Below are 17,282 nucleotides of genomic sequence, written 5' to 3'. Positions count from 1 at the left end.
ATTCAGACTGAAACAGCTCTCAGTGGTATGAGGTGAGACAAAGAAAATCTTTAGGACATCCAGACAAGCCACCAGCTGAAAGCATGGTCAGTAGTTTAAAAACCCTTTTAAACTCTCATGCGAGGAACTCTGTTGTTCTTGTCTCAGAACGGCTGCTGGCCATTCTGGCAGAGTTGGAAACAAATAAGAATTACACAGGCCTGAGGCTGTTCTTTGGAGTGAAGGCCCACATTAATAAAAGTTAAAGTGACTCCCCAGAGGAACCCCTACAGCCTGGGGGTTCCGACTGAATGCCCATGCCAGAGGATCCTTGTTAGCTATCCAGCTGGTCCTGGGAGGAGAGCCTGCTGCTGCAATGACTTCAATATCGGAAGCCAAGACACTCATCTGCCATTCCATATTAATCCTCTTATTATTTTTACCCCTCCTCTCCCCTGTGTGTTTGGGTAGAGGATGGGTTGGTAAAAGCCCATTATTCTATTATAATCATTGCACGTCTTATCTATATTTTTGTTATAAATAAACAGTTGTGTTTCACTTACAAATCTGGTGCTTGTCATTGGAGCAGTCAAGAGCCAAGGATCTTAGAAACTTTATACAAATTATTGGTTAATTCACTTGTGTTGGGACTCTGGCGTCTGGAATAGATTGTGCACTAGCCCAGGTGTCGTAGCAACTGTAAGAATATTATTTCAGCTAGATCTCAGTCCTGGAATTCCCGTCCCGAGGATCTCCATTAAAACTTTACTTAAAACCTATTTCTTTGATCAAGCTTTAAAATAGCCAATTCATCTATATGTCGGTTAAGGGATGAATGTTGGTTCTGAATACTGGGAAAAATATTTGGTCTTCTTTGAAAAAGTGCCTGAGGATATTTTACATCCAATGGAACAGGCAGATTGAGCTACAGTTTAGCATTTCATCTGAAAAAACACATCAATATCTAAGCAACAGCTACAATAAAGTATCAACCTGCACTGAACTAGTTCTGGATTAGGATTGGGTCACACATTATTCTGACTCAACTGAGTGCCTCTAATGAGTTAAGCTTTCATTAACGTTACAGTTTCCAGAATCATGTACAAAGTTAATAACTTATTCATCTGGAAGCATGAATTGGCTGCAGGAGCACACGTTAAAGCAGATTCGCTCTGAAATGAAATTGCTATCTTCATTTATCTTGAAATAGAGAAAATGTTCTTTCAATCTGAAATATATTACACAAAAGTGTCAAGTGATACTTTTTTGTAGGAAGAATGTGGCGAAACAATATGAATGTGCATTGTACAATACTGAAGGTGTGCAAGGTCAGAAAGGCCTGGGCGTGGTGTACATATATTAATCTTTGAATGTGACACAAGTTGAGAAGGCTGTTTAAAAATAAAATGGTACCCCTGGGTTTTATTAATAGAAAAATTAAGTACAAAAGCAAGGAAGTTGTGCTTAATCTTGATAAGACACAGGTTAGGTTTCAGAAAGAATATGGTGTTTAATTCTGGAAATCAGATATTTTGAAAGATGTAACTGCCTTAAGAGGGATCAGGAGGGATTTACTGGAATGGTACCAGGGATGAATTGGCATTGGGTAATGATACTTTCAAATTTTGTTGTCAGCCGTTGCTCAGTTAATAGCACTGTAATATGTTGGTACCCAGTGCACCAATATTATGCAATGATGGGCCGGTGCGGGGACCATGTCGAGTGATTTCTATCTGTGGTATTATGTGGGGGGGCACAAGGGCAAGTTTGGCCATGAGTTTCTAGAGTTCGCGTTCAGGCCTGACGGTAAACTCAGATATGCAAATAACAGCAATTACAAAAATAACGTAATGATTAGGAAGGAGGCATACGTCCATAAAAGTGTTATGGAAGAGCTAAAGAGAATCATAGAAGACAGTGAAATCACAAAAGAAGATGATGCTTTGTGGCCCCCACCAGACCGAGTAGGGCGACAGGAGCTGGAGATTGTAATATGAGATGAACATATTTCATTTACAACATCTAAGATTGGGTCTCTAATTGATGTAAATCAATCAAAGGGCCCAGAGGGTCTGCACGTATTCTACTACCTGGTCCAGGACTTGAAATGTCTAGTTTTCAGTCTCATTGTATTGCACTTCAAGATCAAGCCTATCTAAGCGTTTGGTGTTCACACATGGATGATGGAATTGGGCATGGGCTGGAATGGGAAGAGATGGGAGGGCTTGAATTGATTTGGACTCAATATGTGTTACAGTAACTTACTTTGTCTCGTGTGGATTGTGGATTTCGTAATTTTTTATGTGAATATATAGCAATTTCACCTTGCTCACAAAATATTTGATTTCCTTTTTATATTAAAATAAATTTCATTTGGAAAAAAAAATATTATGCAATGATGGGAAATTATTATATAATATCCGGCATCTGCCAATTATAGCCCAGTCAGTTGGAGAATATAGCTATTGAAAACTCAGAAAAACAGCTAAGTATTTTTTGATAGGAGGCAAAAGAAAGTCTATGAACATGTGACTAAACTGTTCCATTTGATGCCTTTCTCATGTGAGGTTACAAATAAACATAATGGTCATGAAGTCAGTCATTCAGTTTCCCTGACACAGAATGACAGCATGCGATAACAGTGCTGAAGGAATGGGTTGGTTACATCTCAGATAAGCAGGAGCCTCATGGATTGATACAGCTCAGAGACAATGTGGCCCATTAAATCTATTCTCGCTCATTGAAAGAGCCGTTTAATTAGTCCTATTCTCATGCTCTTTCCTTGTAGCCATGCAATATTTTTAATATTTGGCAAACAAATTTTGAAAGTAACAGATTTGCTTACACCATGCTTCCAGATAATTTGCTCTGTAATTTATTTACTCTTCATGCCATCTCTAATTGCTTTCCTCTATTATATTAAATTCGGTGGCTGACCCTTCTGCCACTGAAAACAGTGTATCCTTATTTACTTTGTCAAAACCTTTCAAGATTTTAAAAACATTTCTGAAGCTGATGTAAACATTACAGCACACTACAATCAGGAGACTCAAAAAGCTGAAACATGGGACAAGTTCCTCTTGGAAGAAATATTATACATCTGCTTACGTTGTGATATATTTGTACTGTAGTTTGAGCCGTTAGTGGGTAAGCTACTGTGTAGTGAATTTATCCCAGTTGTGACTGGCTTCATTCATACAGGCTGCGCTTTTTACTTTTCTGAGTGCATATACAACTTCCAAATCCTATATTCTGCAATTTCCAAGAATACCATTGCTTGCTTCAATCACTCATAAGTACTTTAAAACTGCATCAACCACATTATAGAGTCTCTACAGACGTGCTGCATATTACCATGATCAACCATGCAGAAACTGATTTGGTCTGTTTCTACCTTACAACAACTGCTTCTTATAGATGTCTTGATTTCTGTATCATTGCATCAAAAAGTTTCAGAATTGTAAAGTAGGAATTGTATATAGAATCCAAATTTGAGAAAAATTGCCAAGTAATAAAGGAAGAATGAACTCATGTGAAAATTAAAAAGTAGCCTCTGCAAATCAAAAAGTAGACCTTGACAAAATTGAAGAGAGCCTTCCAAGGTTTTGACCCCTACCCCTCTGACTGCAAAGCACTTTGGGACATCCTGTGATTGGCAAATGCATTATATAAGTGCATTCATATATGTATCTTTTATGAGGAACTTCAGTTATATGGAGATAGAGAAACTGGGTTGTTTTCCTTGGAGCAGAGAAAGTTTAGAAGTTTTTACCAAAAACATCTGTTCAAAAACAAAAAATTACTTCATTAAATGTTCAGAGGTTTATCATTGATGTAGTCCTCAAGTTTTTACAGGCACATGCACACAAATGTGTGGTATATATAAACAAATTCCTTTAGACCTCTTAATCGCGTTCCTGAAATACAACAGCTGCAATTGAGAGCTTTTATTGTAATCACGGTAAGTATGGTTTCAAACAGAATTTTTAAAACTTAATCTTCAATAGCAATACAGTTCATGTAAAATGTTTCCTTTTCCAAATATTAAAAACGACAACCATACTACTGCTCACAGGTGTCGTCTTGTCTGTGCAGTTCATAATATAAATTAATGCATTAATAAATTAAAACAATTGCCCGTCTGAAATAAAAGCTTAAATAATTCAAATCTCCAGTTTACATGTGATCAAACTGAATATACAACAGAGAACAGGCCACTAATTTGTGACTTTTGTATTTTACTTGACTATCTTCCAATTAAATCTACCTCATTCAGTCATTTACCATATCTTTCCCATATCATCCCCTTTGCTCTCACGTATTTGTCTAGTTTTCTTTTAAAACCAATAAGCTATTTGTCTCAATACCTTTATGTGGTAGCAAATTTCAAATTCTAATCAGACTCTTGAATAAAGAAATTTCTCCTTATTGCCGTGTTGGCTTTGTTAGTTATTGTGTCTTTGGTTTTGATCTCTCAAGTGGGAACATTCTCTTCACAGATCCTGTCCATCATTTTCGGAATTTAAAGAACTACTTCTTCCAGAAAAGAAAACACTCTCAAATCCTCACAGGATGGTGAGATAGGTGTTCCTATCTAGAAACTCCTGTTGATGCACATATTGGATGCTAGGATATTCTTTAATCTTCACATGCTCACAATGCAGTTGTGGTTCAAAACTCTCCAAACCCACAGACAGTATATTAAAATAAAGGTTTTTGAAAGAGACTGGGGTCCTGAAGTAAAATTACAATGGTGACATATAATTTTAAATCTAAAACATTGATATCAGCTTTTCCATTATGCCAAGTTTGTATCGTGTCGATTTCCTAGTCTAGAAGTATGTCTACAGAAGTGCATGACATATACAAGACCATTAATGATATTTTGATGAACGCATTCTAGCTACCATCTAAATACTTGAGACTGATGAATGGTCCAAGAATAATTGTATATAGAATCCAAATTTGAGAAAAATTGTCAAGTAATAAAGGAAGAATGGTATCCTGAACTCATGTGAAAATTAAAAAGTAGCCTCTGCAAATCAAAAAGTAGCCCTTGACAAAATGGAAGAGAACCCTCCAAGATTTTGACCCCTGCCTCACTGACTGCAAAGCACTTTGGGACATCCTATGATTGGCAAATGCATTATATAAATGCATTTATATAATGAAAAAATGATATAATTAAAACATTTATATAATTAAAAAAGTTTGGCATCTATGATATGAACTGCTCGATCAGCATGGTATTCCAGTCCTGTGTTCCCAACTTAGCAGTGGCGTGGCTCTGTTCCCCAAAACCATCAATACACTGATCCTGCATTGCCAGCATTCCCAGACATAAAGAAAGTTGGAGTAAATGTTAAAGCCATGGAACAGCAATGTTTATAATATAAAAATAAGGGGCTAGATATTCTGGTTGTTCACACCAGTGGGATCTTCCAGTCTCGCCAACGCTTACCCATGACGTGGGGTGGATTCAATGGGAAATCCCATTGACAGCGACAGGGCCAGAAGATCCCGCCACCAGCCAATGGCAGGCCGTTACCCGCCGGCAAGACATTTACCGCGGGTAAGCAAGAGAATCTCATCCAAGGTGCTCTTCTTTGAGGTCGGAGGTCAATGTCAGAGAAATCAGATGTGGAGATGCCGGCGTTGGACTGGGGTGAGCACAGTAAGAAGTCTAACAACACCAGGTTAAAGTCCAACAGGTTTGATTCAAACACGAGCTTTCGGAGCGCAGCTCCTTCCTCAGGTGAATGGCGAGGTATGTTCCAGAAACATTTATATAGACAAAGTCAGAGATGCTGGACAATGCTAGGAATGCAGGCATTTGCAGGTAATCAAATCATTACAGATCCAGGGAGAGGGATAATCACAGGTTAAAGAGGTGTGAATTGTCTCAAGCCAGAACAGTTGGTAGGATTTTGCAAGTCCAGGCCAGATGGTGGGGGGTGGATGTAATGCGACATGAATCCAAGATCCCTGTTGAGGCCGCAATCATGCGTGCGGAACTTAGCTATAAGTTTTTGCTCAGCAATTCTGCGTAGTCGCGTGTCCTGAAGACCGCCTTGGAGAACGCTTACCCGGAGATCAGAGGCTGAATGCCCTTGACTGCTGAAGTGTTCCCCGACTGGAAGGGAACATTCCTACCTGGTGATTGTCGCACGATGCCCGTTCATTCGTTGTCGCAGTGTCTACATGGTCTCGCCAATGTACCACGCTTCGGGACATCCTTTCCTGCAGCGTAAGAGGTAGACTACATTGGTCGAGTCGCACGAGTATGTGCCGCGTACCTGGTGGGTGGTGTTACCACGTGTAATGGTGGTATCCAAGTCGATGATCTGGCATGTCTTGCAGAGATTGCCCTGGCAGGGTTGTGTGGTGTCGTGGTCGCTGTTCTGAAGGCTGGGTAATTTGCTGCAAACAATGGTATGTTTGAGGTTGCGCGGTTGTTTGAAGGCCAGTAGTGGGGATGTGGGGATGACCTTGGCAAGGTGTTCATCTTCATTGATGATGAAGGCTGCGAAGAAGATGTCGTAGTTTCTCTGCCCCAGGAAAGTACTGGACGACGAAGGGTACTCTGTCAGTGGTGTCCCGTGTTTGTCTTCTGAGGAGGTCGGTGCGGTTTTTTGCTGTGGCGTGTTGGAACTGTCGATCGATGAATCGAGCGCCATATCCCGTTCGTACGAGAGCATCTTTCAGCATCTGTAGGTGTCTGTTATTCTCCTCCTCGTCTGAGCAGATCCTGTGTATACGGAAGGCTTGTCCATAGGGGATGGCTTCTTTAATGTGTTTCGGGTGAAAGCTGGAGAAGTGGAGCATCGTGAGGTTGTCTGTGGGCTTGCAGTAAAGCGAAGTGCGAAGGTGACCGTCCTTGATGGAGAGGAGTGTGTCCAAGAATGCAACAGAATTTGGAGAATAGTCCATGGTGGGATGGAATTTATTGATCTCATCGTGTAGTCGTTTCAGTGATTCTTCGCTGTGGGTCCAAAGGAAAAAAATGTCATCGATGTATCTGGTGTATAACATCGGTTGCAGGTCCTGTGTGGTGAGAAAGTCTTGTTCAAACTTGTGCATGAAGATGTTGGCATATTGAGGTGCAAATTTGGTCCCCATGGCTGTTCCATGCATCTGGGTGAAGAATTTGTTGTCGAAGGTGAAGACGTTGTGATCTAGAATGAAGCGGATGAGTTGCAGAATTGCGTCTGGAGATTGGCAGTTGTCAGTGTTGAGGACTGAGGCTGTTGCAGCAATGCCGTCGTCATGGGGGATGCTGGTGTAGAGTGCCGAGACATCCAATGTGACGAGGAAGTCCGTCGTGTCGCGACAGAAGCTGGGTGTACCTTGTACGATGGGTTTCAAGATGCGCTCGATGTGGCCAGAGAGGTTCTCACACAGGGTCCCATTGTCTGAAACGATAGGGCGGCCTGGTGTGTTGGCCTTGTGTATTTTCGGGAGGCAGTAGAGATCTCCAAGAAATCAGAGTAGGACGAGGAACTGAAGTTACAGATGACAGTAAGCTTAGAGTGCTCAGTAACAGTATGAATAATGTGGTCATTTTTGTTTTTTTCTCAAATTCAAGAGAAACTGGTGATATACAATTATATGTTATTGGAATTTTGGTGGCAAGAAAAGGAGGTGGTGAGCTGGTACTTGGGAGTGGAGAATCTCTATTGGACTACTATTAGAGCAAGACAGTTTGTATCTTGCATGCTAGCCTTCTTTTATGTTTATGAAGGCTATTGGATATTGTTCTCCTTTCCCAACTGATTTCCATTTCATACCTGCCTTACCTTGTACCACTTCAGCTATTCATGCATTGCTGATCTCTTGAAATCTTATGCCCCTTTTTATCATTGCATATTAATATCCTTATAGGCATTTAGTTATCTCCCATCTTCCTTTTACGCACATTATAGATCATCATACTCATACGCTGTTAGAACATAGAACATAGAACGATACAGCGCAGTACAGGCCCTTTGGCCCACGATGTTGCACCGACATGGGAAGTCAAAAACTAAAGGCCATCTAACCTACACTATGCCATTATCATCCATATGCTTATCACATAAACTTTTAAATGCCCTCAATGTTGGCGAGTTCACTACTGTTGCAGGTAGGGCATTCCACGGCCTCACCACTCTCTGCGTAAAAAACCTACCTCTGACGTCTGTCCTATATCTATTACCCATCAATTTAAGGCTATGTCCCCTCGTGCTAGCCACCTCCATCCGCAGGAGAAGGCTCTCACTGTCCACCCTATCTAACCCTCTGATCATTTTGTATGCCTCTATTAAGTCACCTCTTAACCTTCTTCTCTCTAACGAAAACAACCTCAAGTCCATCAGCCTTTCCTCATAAGATTTTCCCTCCATACCAGGCAACATCCTGGTAAATCTCCTCTGCACCCGTTCCAAAGCTTCCACGTCCTTCCTATAATGAGGCGTCCAGAACTGTATGCAATACTCCAAATGCGGCCGTACCAGAGTTTTGTACAGCTGCAACATGACCTCATGGCTCCGGAACTCAATCCCTCTACCAATAAAGGCCAACACACCATAGGCCTTCTTCACAACCCTATCAACCTGGGTGGCAACTTTCAGGGATCTATGTACATGGACACCAAGATCCCTCTGCTCATCCACACTGCTAAGAATTTTACCATTAGCCAAATATTCCGCATTCCTGTTTTTCTTTCCAAAGTGAATCACTTCACACTTCTCTACATTAAACTCCATTTGCCACTTCTCAGCCCAGCTCTGCAGCTTATCTATGTCCCTCTGTAACCTGCAACATCCTTCCACACTGTCAACAACTCCACCGACTTTAGTGATGTCTGCAAATTTACTCACCCAACCTTCTGTGCCCTCCTCTAGGTCATTTATAAAAATGACAAACAGCAACGGCCCCAGAACAGATCCTTCTGGTACGCCACTCGTAACTGAACTCCATTCTGAACATTTGCCATCAACCACCACCCTCTGTCTTCTTTCAACTAGCCAATTTCTGATCCACATCTCTAAATCACCCTCAATCCCCAGCCTCCGTATTTTCTGCAATAGACGACCGTGGGGAACCTTATCAAACGCTTTACTGAAATCCATATACACCACATCAACTGCTTTACCCTCATCTACCTGTTCAGTCACCTTCCCAAAGAACTCGATAAGGTTTGTGAGGCATGACCTGCCCTTCACAAAACCATGCTGACTATCCCTAATCATATTATTCCTATCTAGATGATTATAAATCGTATCTCTTATAATCCTCTCCAAGGCTTTACGCACAACAGACGTGAGGCTCACCGGCCTATAGTTACCGGGGTTATCTCTACTCCCCTTCTTGAACAAAGGGACCACATTTGCTATCCTCCAGTCCTCTGGCACTATTCCTGTAGCCAATTATGACATAAAAATCAAAGCCAAAGGCTCAGCAATCTCGTCCCTGGCTTCCCAGAGAATCCTAGGATAAATCCCATCAGGCCCCGGGGACTTATCTATTTTCACCTTGTCCAGAATTGCCAACACTTCTTCCCTACGCACCTCAATGCCATCTATTCTAATAGCCTGGGTCTCAGCATTCTCCTCCACAACATTATCTTTTTCCTGAGTGAATACTGACGAAAAGTATTCATTTAGTATCTCGCTTATCTCCTCAGCCTCCACACACAACTTCCCACCACTGTCCTTGACTGGCCCTACTCTTACCCTAGTCATTCTTTTATTCCTGACATACCTATAGAAAGCTTTTGGGTTTTCCTTGATCCTACCTGCCAAAGACTTCTCATGTCCCCTCCTTGCTCGTCTTAGCTCTCTCTTTAGATCCTTCCTCACTTCCTTGTAACTATCAAGCGCCCCAACTGAAACTTCACACCTCATCTTCACATAGGCCTCCTTCTTCCTCTAAACAAGAGATTCCACTTCTTTGGTAAACCACGGTTCCCTCGCTCGACCCCTTCCTCCCTGCCTGACTGGTACGTACTTATCAAGAACATGCAATAGCTGTTCCTTGAACAAGCTCCACATATCCAGTGTGCCCAACCCTTGCAGCCTACTTCTCCAACCTACACATCCTAAGTCATGTCTAATGGCATCATAATTGCCCTTCTCCAGCTATAACTCTTGCCCTGCGGGGTATACTTATCCCTTTCCATTACTAACATAAAGGTCACCGAATTGTGGTCACTGTTTCCAAAGTGCTCACCTACCTCCAGATCTAATACCTGGCCTGGTTCATTACCCAAAACCAAATCCAATGTGGCCTCGCCTCTTGTTGGCCTGTCAACATATTGCGTCAGGAAACCCTCCTGCACACATTGTACAAAGAATGACCCATCTAATGTACTCGAACTATATCTTTTCCAGTCAATATTTGGAAAGTTAAAGTCTCCCATAACAACTACCCTGTTATTTTCGCTCTTTTCCAGAATCATCTTCGCCATCCTTTCCTCTACATCCCTAGAACTATTAGGTGGCCTATAGAAAACTCCCAACAGGGTGACCTCTCCTTTCCTGTTTCTAACCTCAGCCCATGCTACCTCAGAAGAAGAGTCCCCATCTAGCATCCTTTCCGTCACCGTAATACTGTCCTTGACTAGCAGCGCCACACCTACCCCTCTTTTGCCCCCTTCTCTGAGCTTACTAAAACACCTAAACCCCGGAACCTGCAACAACCATTCCTGTCCCTGCTCTATCCATGTCTCTGAAATGGCCACAACATCGAAATCCCAGGTACCAACCCATGCTGCCAGTTCCCCTACCTTATTTCGTATACTCCTGGCATTGAAGTAGACACACTTCAAACCACCTACCTGAACACTGGCACCCTCCTGCGAAGTCAAATCTGTGCTCCTGACCTCTATACTCTCAATCTCCCATACCCCAAAACTACAATCCAGGTTCCCATGCCCCTGCTGAATTAGTTTAAACCCCCCCAAAGAGCACTAACAAATCTCCCCCCCCAGGATATTGGTGCCCCTCAGGTTCAGATGTAAACCATCCTGTCTATAGAGGTCCCACCTTCCCCAGAAAGAGCCCCAGTTATCCAGAAATCTGAATCCCTCCCGCCTGCACCATCCCTGTAGCCACGTGTTTAATTGCTCTCTCTCCCTATTCCTCATCTCACTATCACGTGGCACGGGCAACAACCCAGAGATAACAACTCTGTTTGTTCTCGCTCTGAGCTTCCATCCTAGCTCCCTAAAGGCCTGCCTGACATCCTTGTCCCCTTTCCTACCTATGTCGTTAGTGCCAATGTGGACTACGACTTGGGGCTGCTCCCCCTCCCCCTTAAGGACCCGGAAAACACGATCCGAGACATCACGTACCCTTGCACCTGGGAGGCAACATACCAAATGTGAGTCTCTCTCGCTCCCACACAATCTCCTATCTCCTATCTGACTATAGCCCCTGACTATTGAGTCCCCAGTTACTAATGTTCTATTCCTTTCCCCCCTTACCTTCTGAGCAACAGAGACAGACTCCGTGCCAGAGGCCCGTACCCCATGGCTTACCCCTGGTACGTCCCCCCCCCCCCCCCCCCCACAAGTATCCAAAACGGTATACTTGTTACTCAGGGGAACGGCCGCAGGGGGTCCCTGCACTGACTGCTTCTTCCCAGTCCCTCTTACAATTACCCATCTATCTCCAGTCTTTGGTGTAACTACTTCCCTGAAGTTCTTTTTCTTCTCCCTTGTTCTGTTGCTCATGTTTTTTTCTGTTCTGATAAAGAGTTACATTTTCTCTTTCTTCCACAGATGATGCACGGGACCAAGAATAGTCCATTCAGTCCCTTGAGCCTGTTGCGCTATTCAGTTAGATTATCATTGATCTGTACTTCAACTTCAGTTACCAGCTCTTGTGTAATAATTTATCGCTCTCATTGATAACATTTTTAATTGACCCAACATTCATTTACATTTGGTGAAGAGAACAGACATGCAACTACACTTAGTGTGAAAAATTGTCTCAGACTTCACTTTTGAACAACCAGCTAGTTGTTTTCATTGTTCTCTGCTTTTGGAAATGCAAATGTATTGCTCTATATTGTAGCCTTACAAATGGTATCAAGAGAAACCCCTTCGGAAAACCCAATCAAAAAATGAGCACTATACATTTAGATCAAACAATTTTTTTGTTCTGGGCCCTGTCCTACAATGTAAAATATAAGTTTTACACAAAAGAGGATGGGAACTATCCTTCTGTATCAGAAAATTAAAATTCACTTTGTGGCCTTACCTTCAATTTCCTTCTTGCATTAAATTTTCTCAGCTGTTCCACAGTTTCTGGGAGGTGGATTTTGTATGCATAACGATCTCTTTCCTGAAATACATTATGCATGATTTAAAACCTTGAGCACATCACAGTAAACGAATGATCATCTCATTGGTCCTGACAAAAACAATGTAACACTGGGAAGTACTGGGGCCAGTTTAGCTCAGTGGCTAGATTGCTGGTTTGTGATGCAGAGCGAGACTGAGGGTATTCACAAAGGCTCAGCCTTCTCAGCCTTGCCCTTTGCCTGAGGTGGTGATCCTCAGGTTAAACCACGACCAGTCAGCTCTCCCCCTCAAAGGGGAAAGCAGCCTATGGCCACCTGGGACTATGGCGACTTTACTTTAGTTATTCTATATGCTATTATCTCCTAAACTTTCATTGAGACCCAGCTACTTTGAGCTAAAATTTAATAGCTTTAAGCTCCTAGTTTAATTTAATAGCTACCAGTTGCTCCAAGGCTCAGATGGTTTCAAATGTATCCACTGTTTATCAATGCAGAATTAAATTAAAATATTCAACTCTCCAAATGACAGAAAAGCACTTCTGCAACGAATTGTGCTGTATGCCATATAGTTACTAACAAGCACTAATATAGTTAAAGTCCCAATTTTAAGTTGCCCCATTTTAAGTTGTTCTGCTTTAATATCATGGATATGATAGAGATGGTATGCACACTCAGCATTGAGATTTCAATTTTAGTGTCGCTTGCACTGGGCCGATGCAACATGCATGACTCGATTATGCCATTTTGGAATGGCCTCCCCTGCACCCCAACACTCTGCTTGCTGCCCATTTTGCACTCTGCTCCTCCTGTTCCTTGATTCTCTATCAAACCCTCCTGATCGCTGCCGCTCCCACTCCCTAATCGCACACCATTTTCCTCCCTGGCCCTCCCACTCATCCTCTTGCTCCATCTCTTCCTCTTGCCACCCCTCCCTTGTGCCCTCTTACACAGCAAGGGTTTGGGATAGGGCGGGCGATGCAACAAGTGAGAAGGAGTTGGGGGTTGGGGAGTTGGCAAGCAGGGGGTTTGTGCAGTGGGAGGCAAGTTGAAAGAGTTAGAATATTTGCTTATTATGGCAGCAAGGCCTCTTTAAGGGAACGGGTTCCACAGACCATATGACCGGCTCAGAAGTGCGCGAACGCCAGCCAATAAGGAGTTTGCATGGGGCCTGGGAGCAGGGCCCGGGCAGTGTGGACCAGGGAGCAGATGTTTTAAGACCTGTTGTATATTGGTCCGTTCCTGTTACTTGCCTGCCTTTGCCTATCATCAATAAACCCCTTTGTTAACTACTGGAAGCCTCCAGTGTGTGTCTCAAGCCACCACACTGGTGCCAAGATAACATCTTTGATCGCGCCCAACAGTTGTTATGAATCGGGGGGGGGGGGGGGGGGAAGAAAGGAACAGTTAAGAACAAAGAACAATCCAGCACAGGAACATGCCCTTCACTCCTCCAAGTTTGCGCTGATCACATGTTCTATCTAGACCAACCGCCTGTATCCTTCTATATCCCATCTGTTCATGTGTCTATCCAGATGAGTCTTAAAGGTCACTAACGCATCTGCCTCAACCACCTCACGTGGCAGCGCATTCCAGGCCACCGCCACCCTCTGTGCAAAAAAAACTTCCCCGCACGTCTCCACTGAGCCTATCTCCCCTCACTTTGTACTTGCGCCCCCTTGTAATTGTCATTTCCGCCCTGGGAAAAAGCTTCCAACTGTTCACCCTGTCTATACCGCTCATAATTTTATAAACTTTTATCAGGTCGCCCCTCAGCCTCCGTCTTTCTCGGGAGAACAATCCCAGTTTATTCAATCTCTTTTCATAGCTCCATACCAGGCAACATCCTGGTAAACCTTTTCTGTATTCTCTCCAAAGTCTCCATGTCCTTCTGGTAGTGTGGTGACTAGAATTGGACACAGTATTCCAAATCTGGCCTAACCAATGTTCTATATAACCGTAACATAATTTGACAACTTTTATACTCGATGCCCCGTCCGATGAAGGCAAGCATGCCGTATGCTTTCCTTACCACCATTTCAATCTGTGCTGCCACTTTTAAGGATCTGCACGGCCAGATCTTTCTGTGTATCTATGCTCCTGATGGTTCTGTCATTTATTTTATAGCTCCCACCTGAATTGGATCTACCAAAATGTATCACCTCACATTTGTCCGGGTTAAATTCGATCTGCCATTTCTATGCCCAATTTTGCTGCATATCTAGATCTTCATCACTATCTGCAACTTCTGCAATCTTAGCATCATTCACAAACTTGCCAATCAGACCGGCTGCGTTTTCTTCCAAGTCATTTATATATATATTACAAACAGCAGAGGTCCCAGTACTGATCCCTGCAGAACACCACTAGTTAAAGACCTCCATTTGGAAAAATGGAGCACCCTTCCATTGCTACCCTCTGTCTTCTATGGCCAAGCCAGTTCTGAATCCATCTAGCTGTTCACCCCGGACCCCGTGTGAGTTAATCTTTTGCACCAGCCTGCCATGGGGGAGCTTGTCAAATGCTTTACTGAAGTCCATGTGGACAACATCCACAGCCCTTTCATTGTTAATCATTTTTGTCACTTCCTCAAAATACTCAATTAAATTAGAGAGACATCACCTCCCTTGTACAAGACCATGCTGTGTGTCACTAATAAGACCATTCATTTCCAAATGTGCATAGATCCTATCTCTGAGAATCTTTTCCAACAATTTCACTATCACTAACGTCAAGCTCACTGGTCTATAATTACCCGGGTTATCTTTGCTACCCTTCTTAAATAACGGGACAACATGACTGAGGCTACGAAGGTAGAGAAGCTCCAGTGAGAGTTGGAATCATTTAAATAGTGAATGAAATGCCTATCATTGGTAAATTAAACCCATTAGCCAAGGATTGAGGATTAGAGTCAGGACATTGCGAACGAGATCACAGGTCCGGGCAAGCAAAAGGTGATACTTCTGACAGTTTGCGGGCCCCAAACGTATAATTTGATTGGGAGCCTCACGTCCAGGGAGGCACTTGACTCAAAAACCTCTGACCAGATAGTAAAAGTGGTTGAAAAGTATTTGAACCCAAGGATCTTGATTATCCTCCAATGTTATAAGTTTAATCTTTAGTAAGGGACCATGAAGAGTCTGCCCCAGCCTCCATTCCCAGGCTTGGCCAGCTTGCTGAGCACAGAGTTTGGGACTACGCTTTGTGACATGTTGCGTGGTCGGCTGGTTTGTGAGATCCATATCCTCACTATCCAGAAGAAGCTCCTGGCGGTGACCACAATTACGTTGGAAAAAGTCGTCGAGATAGCTTAGGTGATGGAGTGCACTGCAAACTTTCCAATATCTTTGTGCAGAAACGCAGTTTTTAAACTTGAAGAGTACGACAACCAAGCATTCAATATACATGGGGAAATAAATTTTGAAGATCCTCAGAACGGCCAACGCCCCAGTAGCCTACAGAGAGCAGAAGGCAATCTGCCTATGGTTGCTGTGGAAGGACAGATACCCAATCTAATAGGAAGAGACTGGTTATAGATGATTAGGCTCAACTGGCTGGAAATTGTCAAGATAATAATCTTTATTATTGTCACAAGTAAGCTTGCATTAACACTGTAATGAAGTTACTGTGAAAATCCCCCAGTTGCCACACTCCGGCGCCTGTTTGGGTACACTGAGGGAGAATTCAAAATGTCCAATTCACCTAACAAGCAGGTCTTTCGGGACTTGTGGGAGGAAACCGGAGTACCTGGAGGAAACACACGCAGACATGGGGAGAACGTGCAGACTACGGACAGATAGTGGCCCAAGCCGGGAATTGAACCTAGTACCCTGTCGCTGTGATACCATGCGACAACGTCCTCAAAGATGTCTTAAGGAGGTATGAAGTCGTCTTCCAGAAGGAACTGGGCCAGATTTAAAGCCAAGATACATGTCATTCCAGGTTCAACGCCCATGTTTTTCAGAGCCAGATTGGTGCCATATGCACTGCTTCAGAAGGTTGAAGCAGAGATTGGAAGAGCTGGATATAATCAAGCCAGCCCAGCTTACAGAGCGGGTGCCGCCAATAATCCATGTCCTTAAACCCGATTGTGCGGTAAACTGACCATAAATCAGGCTGTCCAGGTCGATCGGTATCTGATTCCCGAAATCAAGGACCTCTTTCTCAAGCTGGGGGGGGGGGGGGCGGGGGGACCTTACCTATTCAAAATTGAACCTCAGTAATGCTTCCCTGCAACTAGAGTTGGATGAGAAGTCTCAGACGTTTGCTGCAATCAATACCCACAAAAGCCTCTTCCAGTACACCAGACTGCTGTTCAGCATTGCTTCAGCCTGCGCTATCTCCAGCGCACAATGGAAAATCTCCTGCAGGGAATTCTCAAGGTATGGTTGCCTTGATGACATTCTAGTCACTGGCACTACACCAAAAGAACACATGGCCAGTCTAGAGAAAGTAATGAAGAGGTTTTGTGATGCAAGGGTCCGACTAAAATGTGAAAACTGTACTTTTCAGGCCTCGGAAGTCATGTACCTAGGATTTTGCGTTGATAAGACAGGGTTGCGTCCCCTGGAAGGAAATATCAAGAGCATAGGAGATATCCCTGCACCCAAAAATGTCAGAGTTTAAATCCATCCTCGGTACGGTCATTTACTATAGAAGATTCTTTTCGAACTTAGCCGCAACATTGGCACCATTGCACTAGCTATTGAGGATGAATCAGCAGAGGCAATGGAGAGAGCCTAAGAGGAAGGCTTCAGAGTTGTGAAGCACACATTACCGTCTTCAAACCTCTTGGGGCATTTTGACCCAGGAAAACCAATTGTGCCGATATGTGATGTGTCCCTTTAATGTATAGGAATAGTTTTATCCCACAAAATGTGAGATGGTTTTTGCCTTTGCCTCAAGGATCCTTTCAGAAGCAGGACTAAACTATGCTCATATTGAGAAGGAAGGCTTCACGTTTATATATGGTGTGAAGAAATTCCACCAATATGTGTACGGTCAACGGTTTGACATAGTGA

General features: G+C 43.2%; 1 protein-coding gene and 1 pseudogene across 16 annotated transcripts in view; one reads left to right on the top strand and one right to left on the bottom strand.

Moving 5' to 3' along the window:
• caska (calcium/calmodulin-dependent serine protein kinase a) overlaps window positions 1-17,282 on the bottom strand; it is a 740,678-nt gene that overhangs the window by 315,667 nt on the left and 407,729 nt on the right. For all 16 annotated transcript variants that reach the window (XM_038802093.1, XM_038802098.1, XM_038802088.1 and 13 more), the window contains exon 9: window positions 12,222-12,305. In XM_038802093.1, coding sequence (XP_038658021.1) covers window positions 12,222-12,305 — 84 coding nt within the window. The remainder of the gene's footprint in view (window positions 1-12,221; window positions 12,306-17,282) is intronic.
• Window positions 1,695-2,313, top strand: LOC119969001 (annotated as a pseudogene).

This window comes from Scyliorhinus canicula, chromosome 7 (genome assembly GCF_902713615.1).
Source record: "Scyliorhinus canicula chromosome 7, sScyCan1.1, whole genome shotgun sequence".
In the NCBI taxonomy this organism is placed as follows: Eukaryota; Metazoa; Chordata; class Chondrichthyes; order Carcharhiniformes; family Scyliorhinidae; genus Scyliorhinus; species Scyliorhinus canicula.
This window is presented reverse-complemented; position numbering and strand designations above follow the sequence as displayed.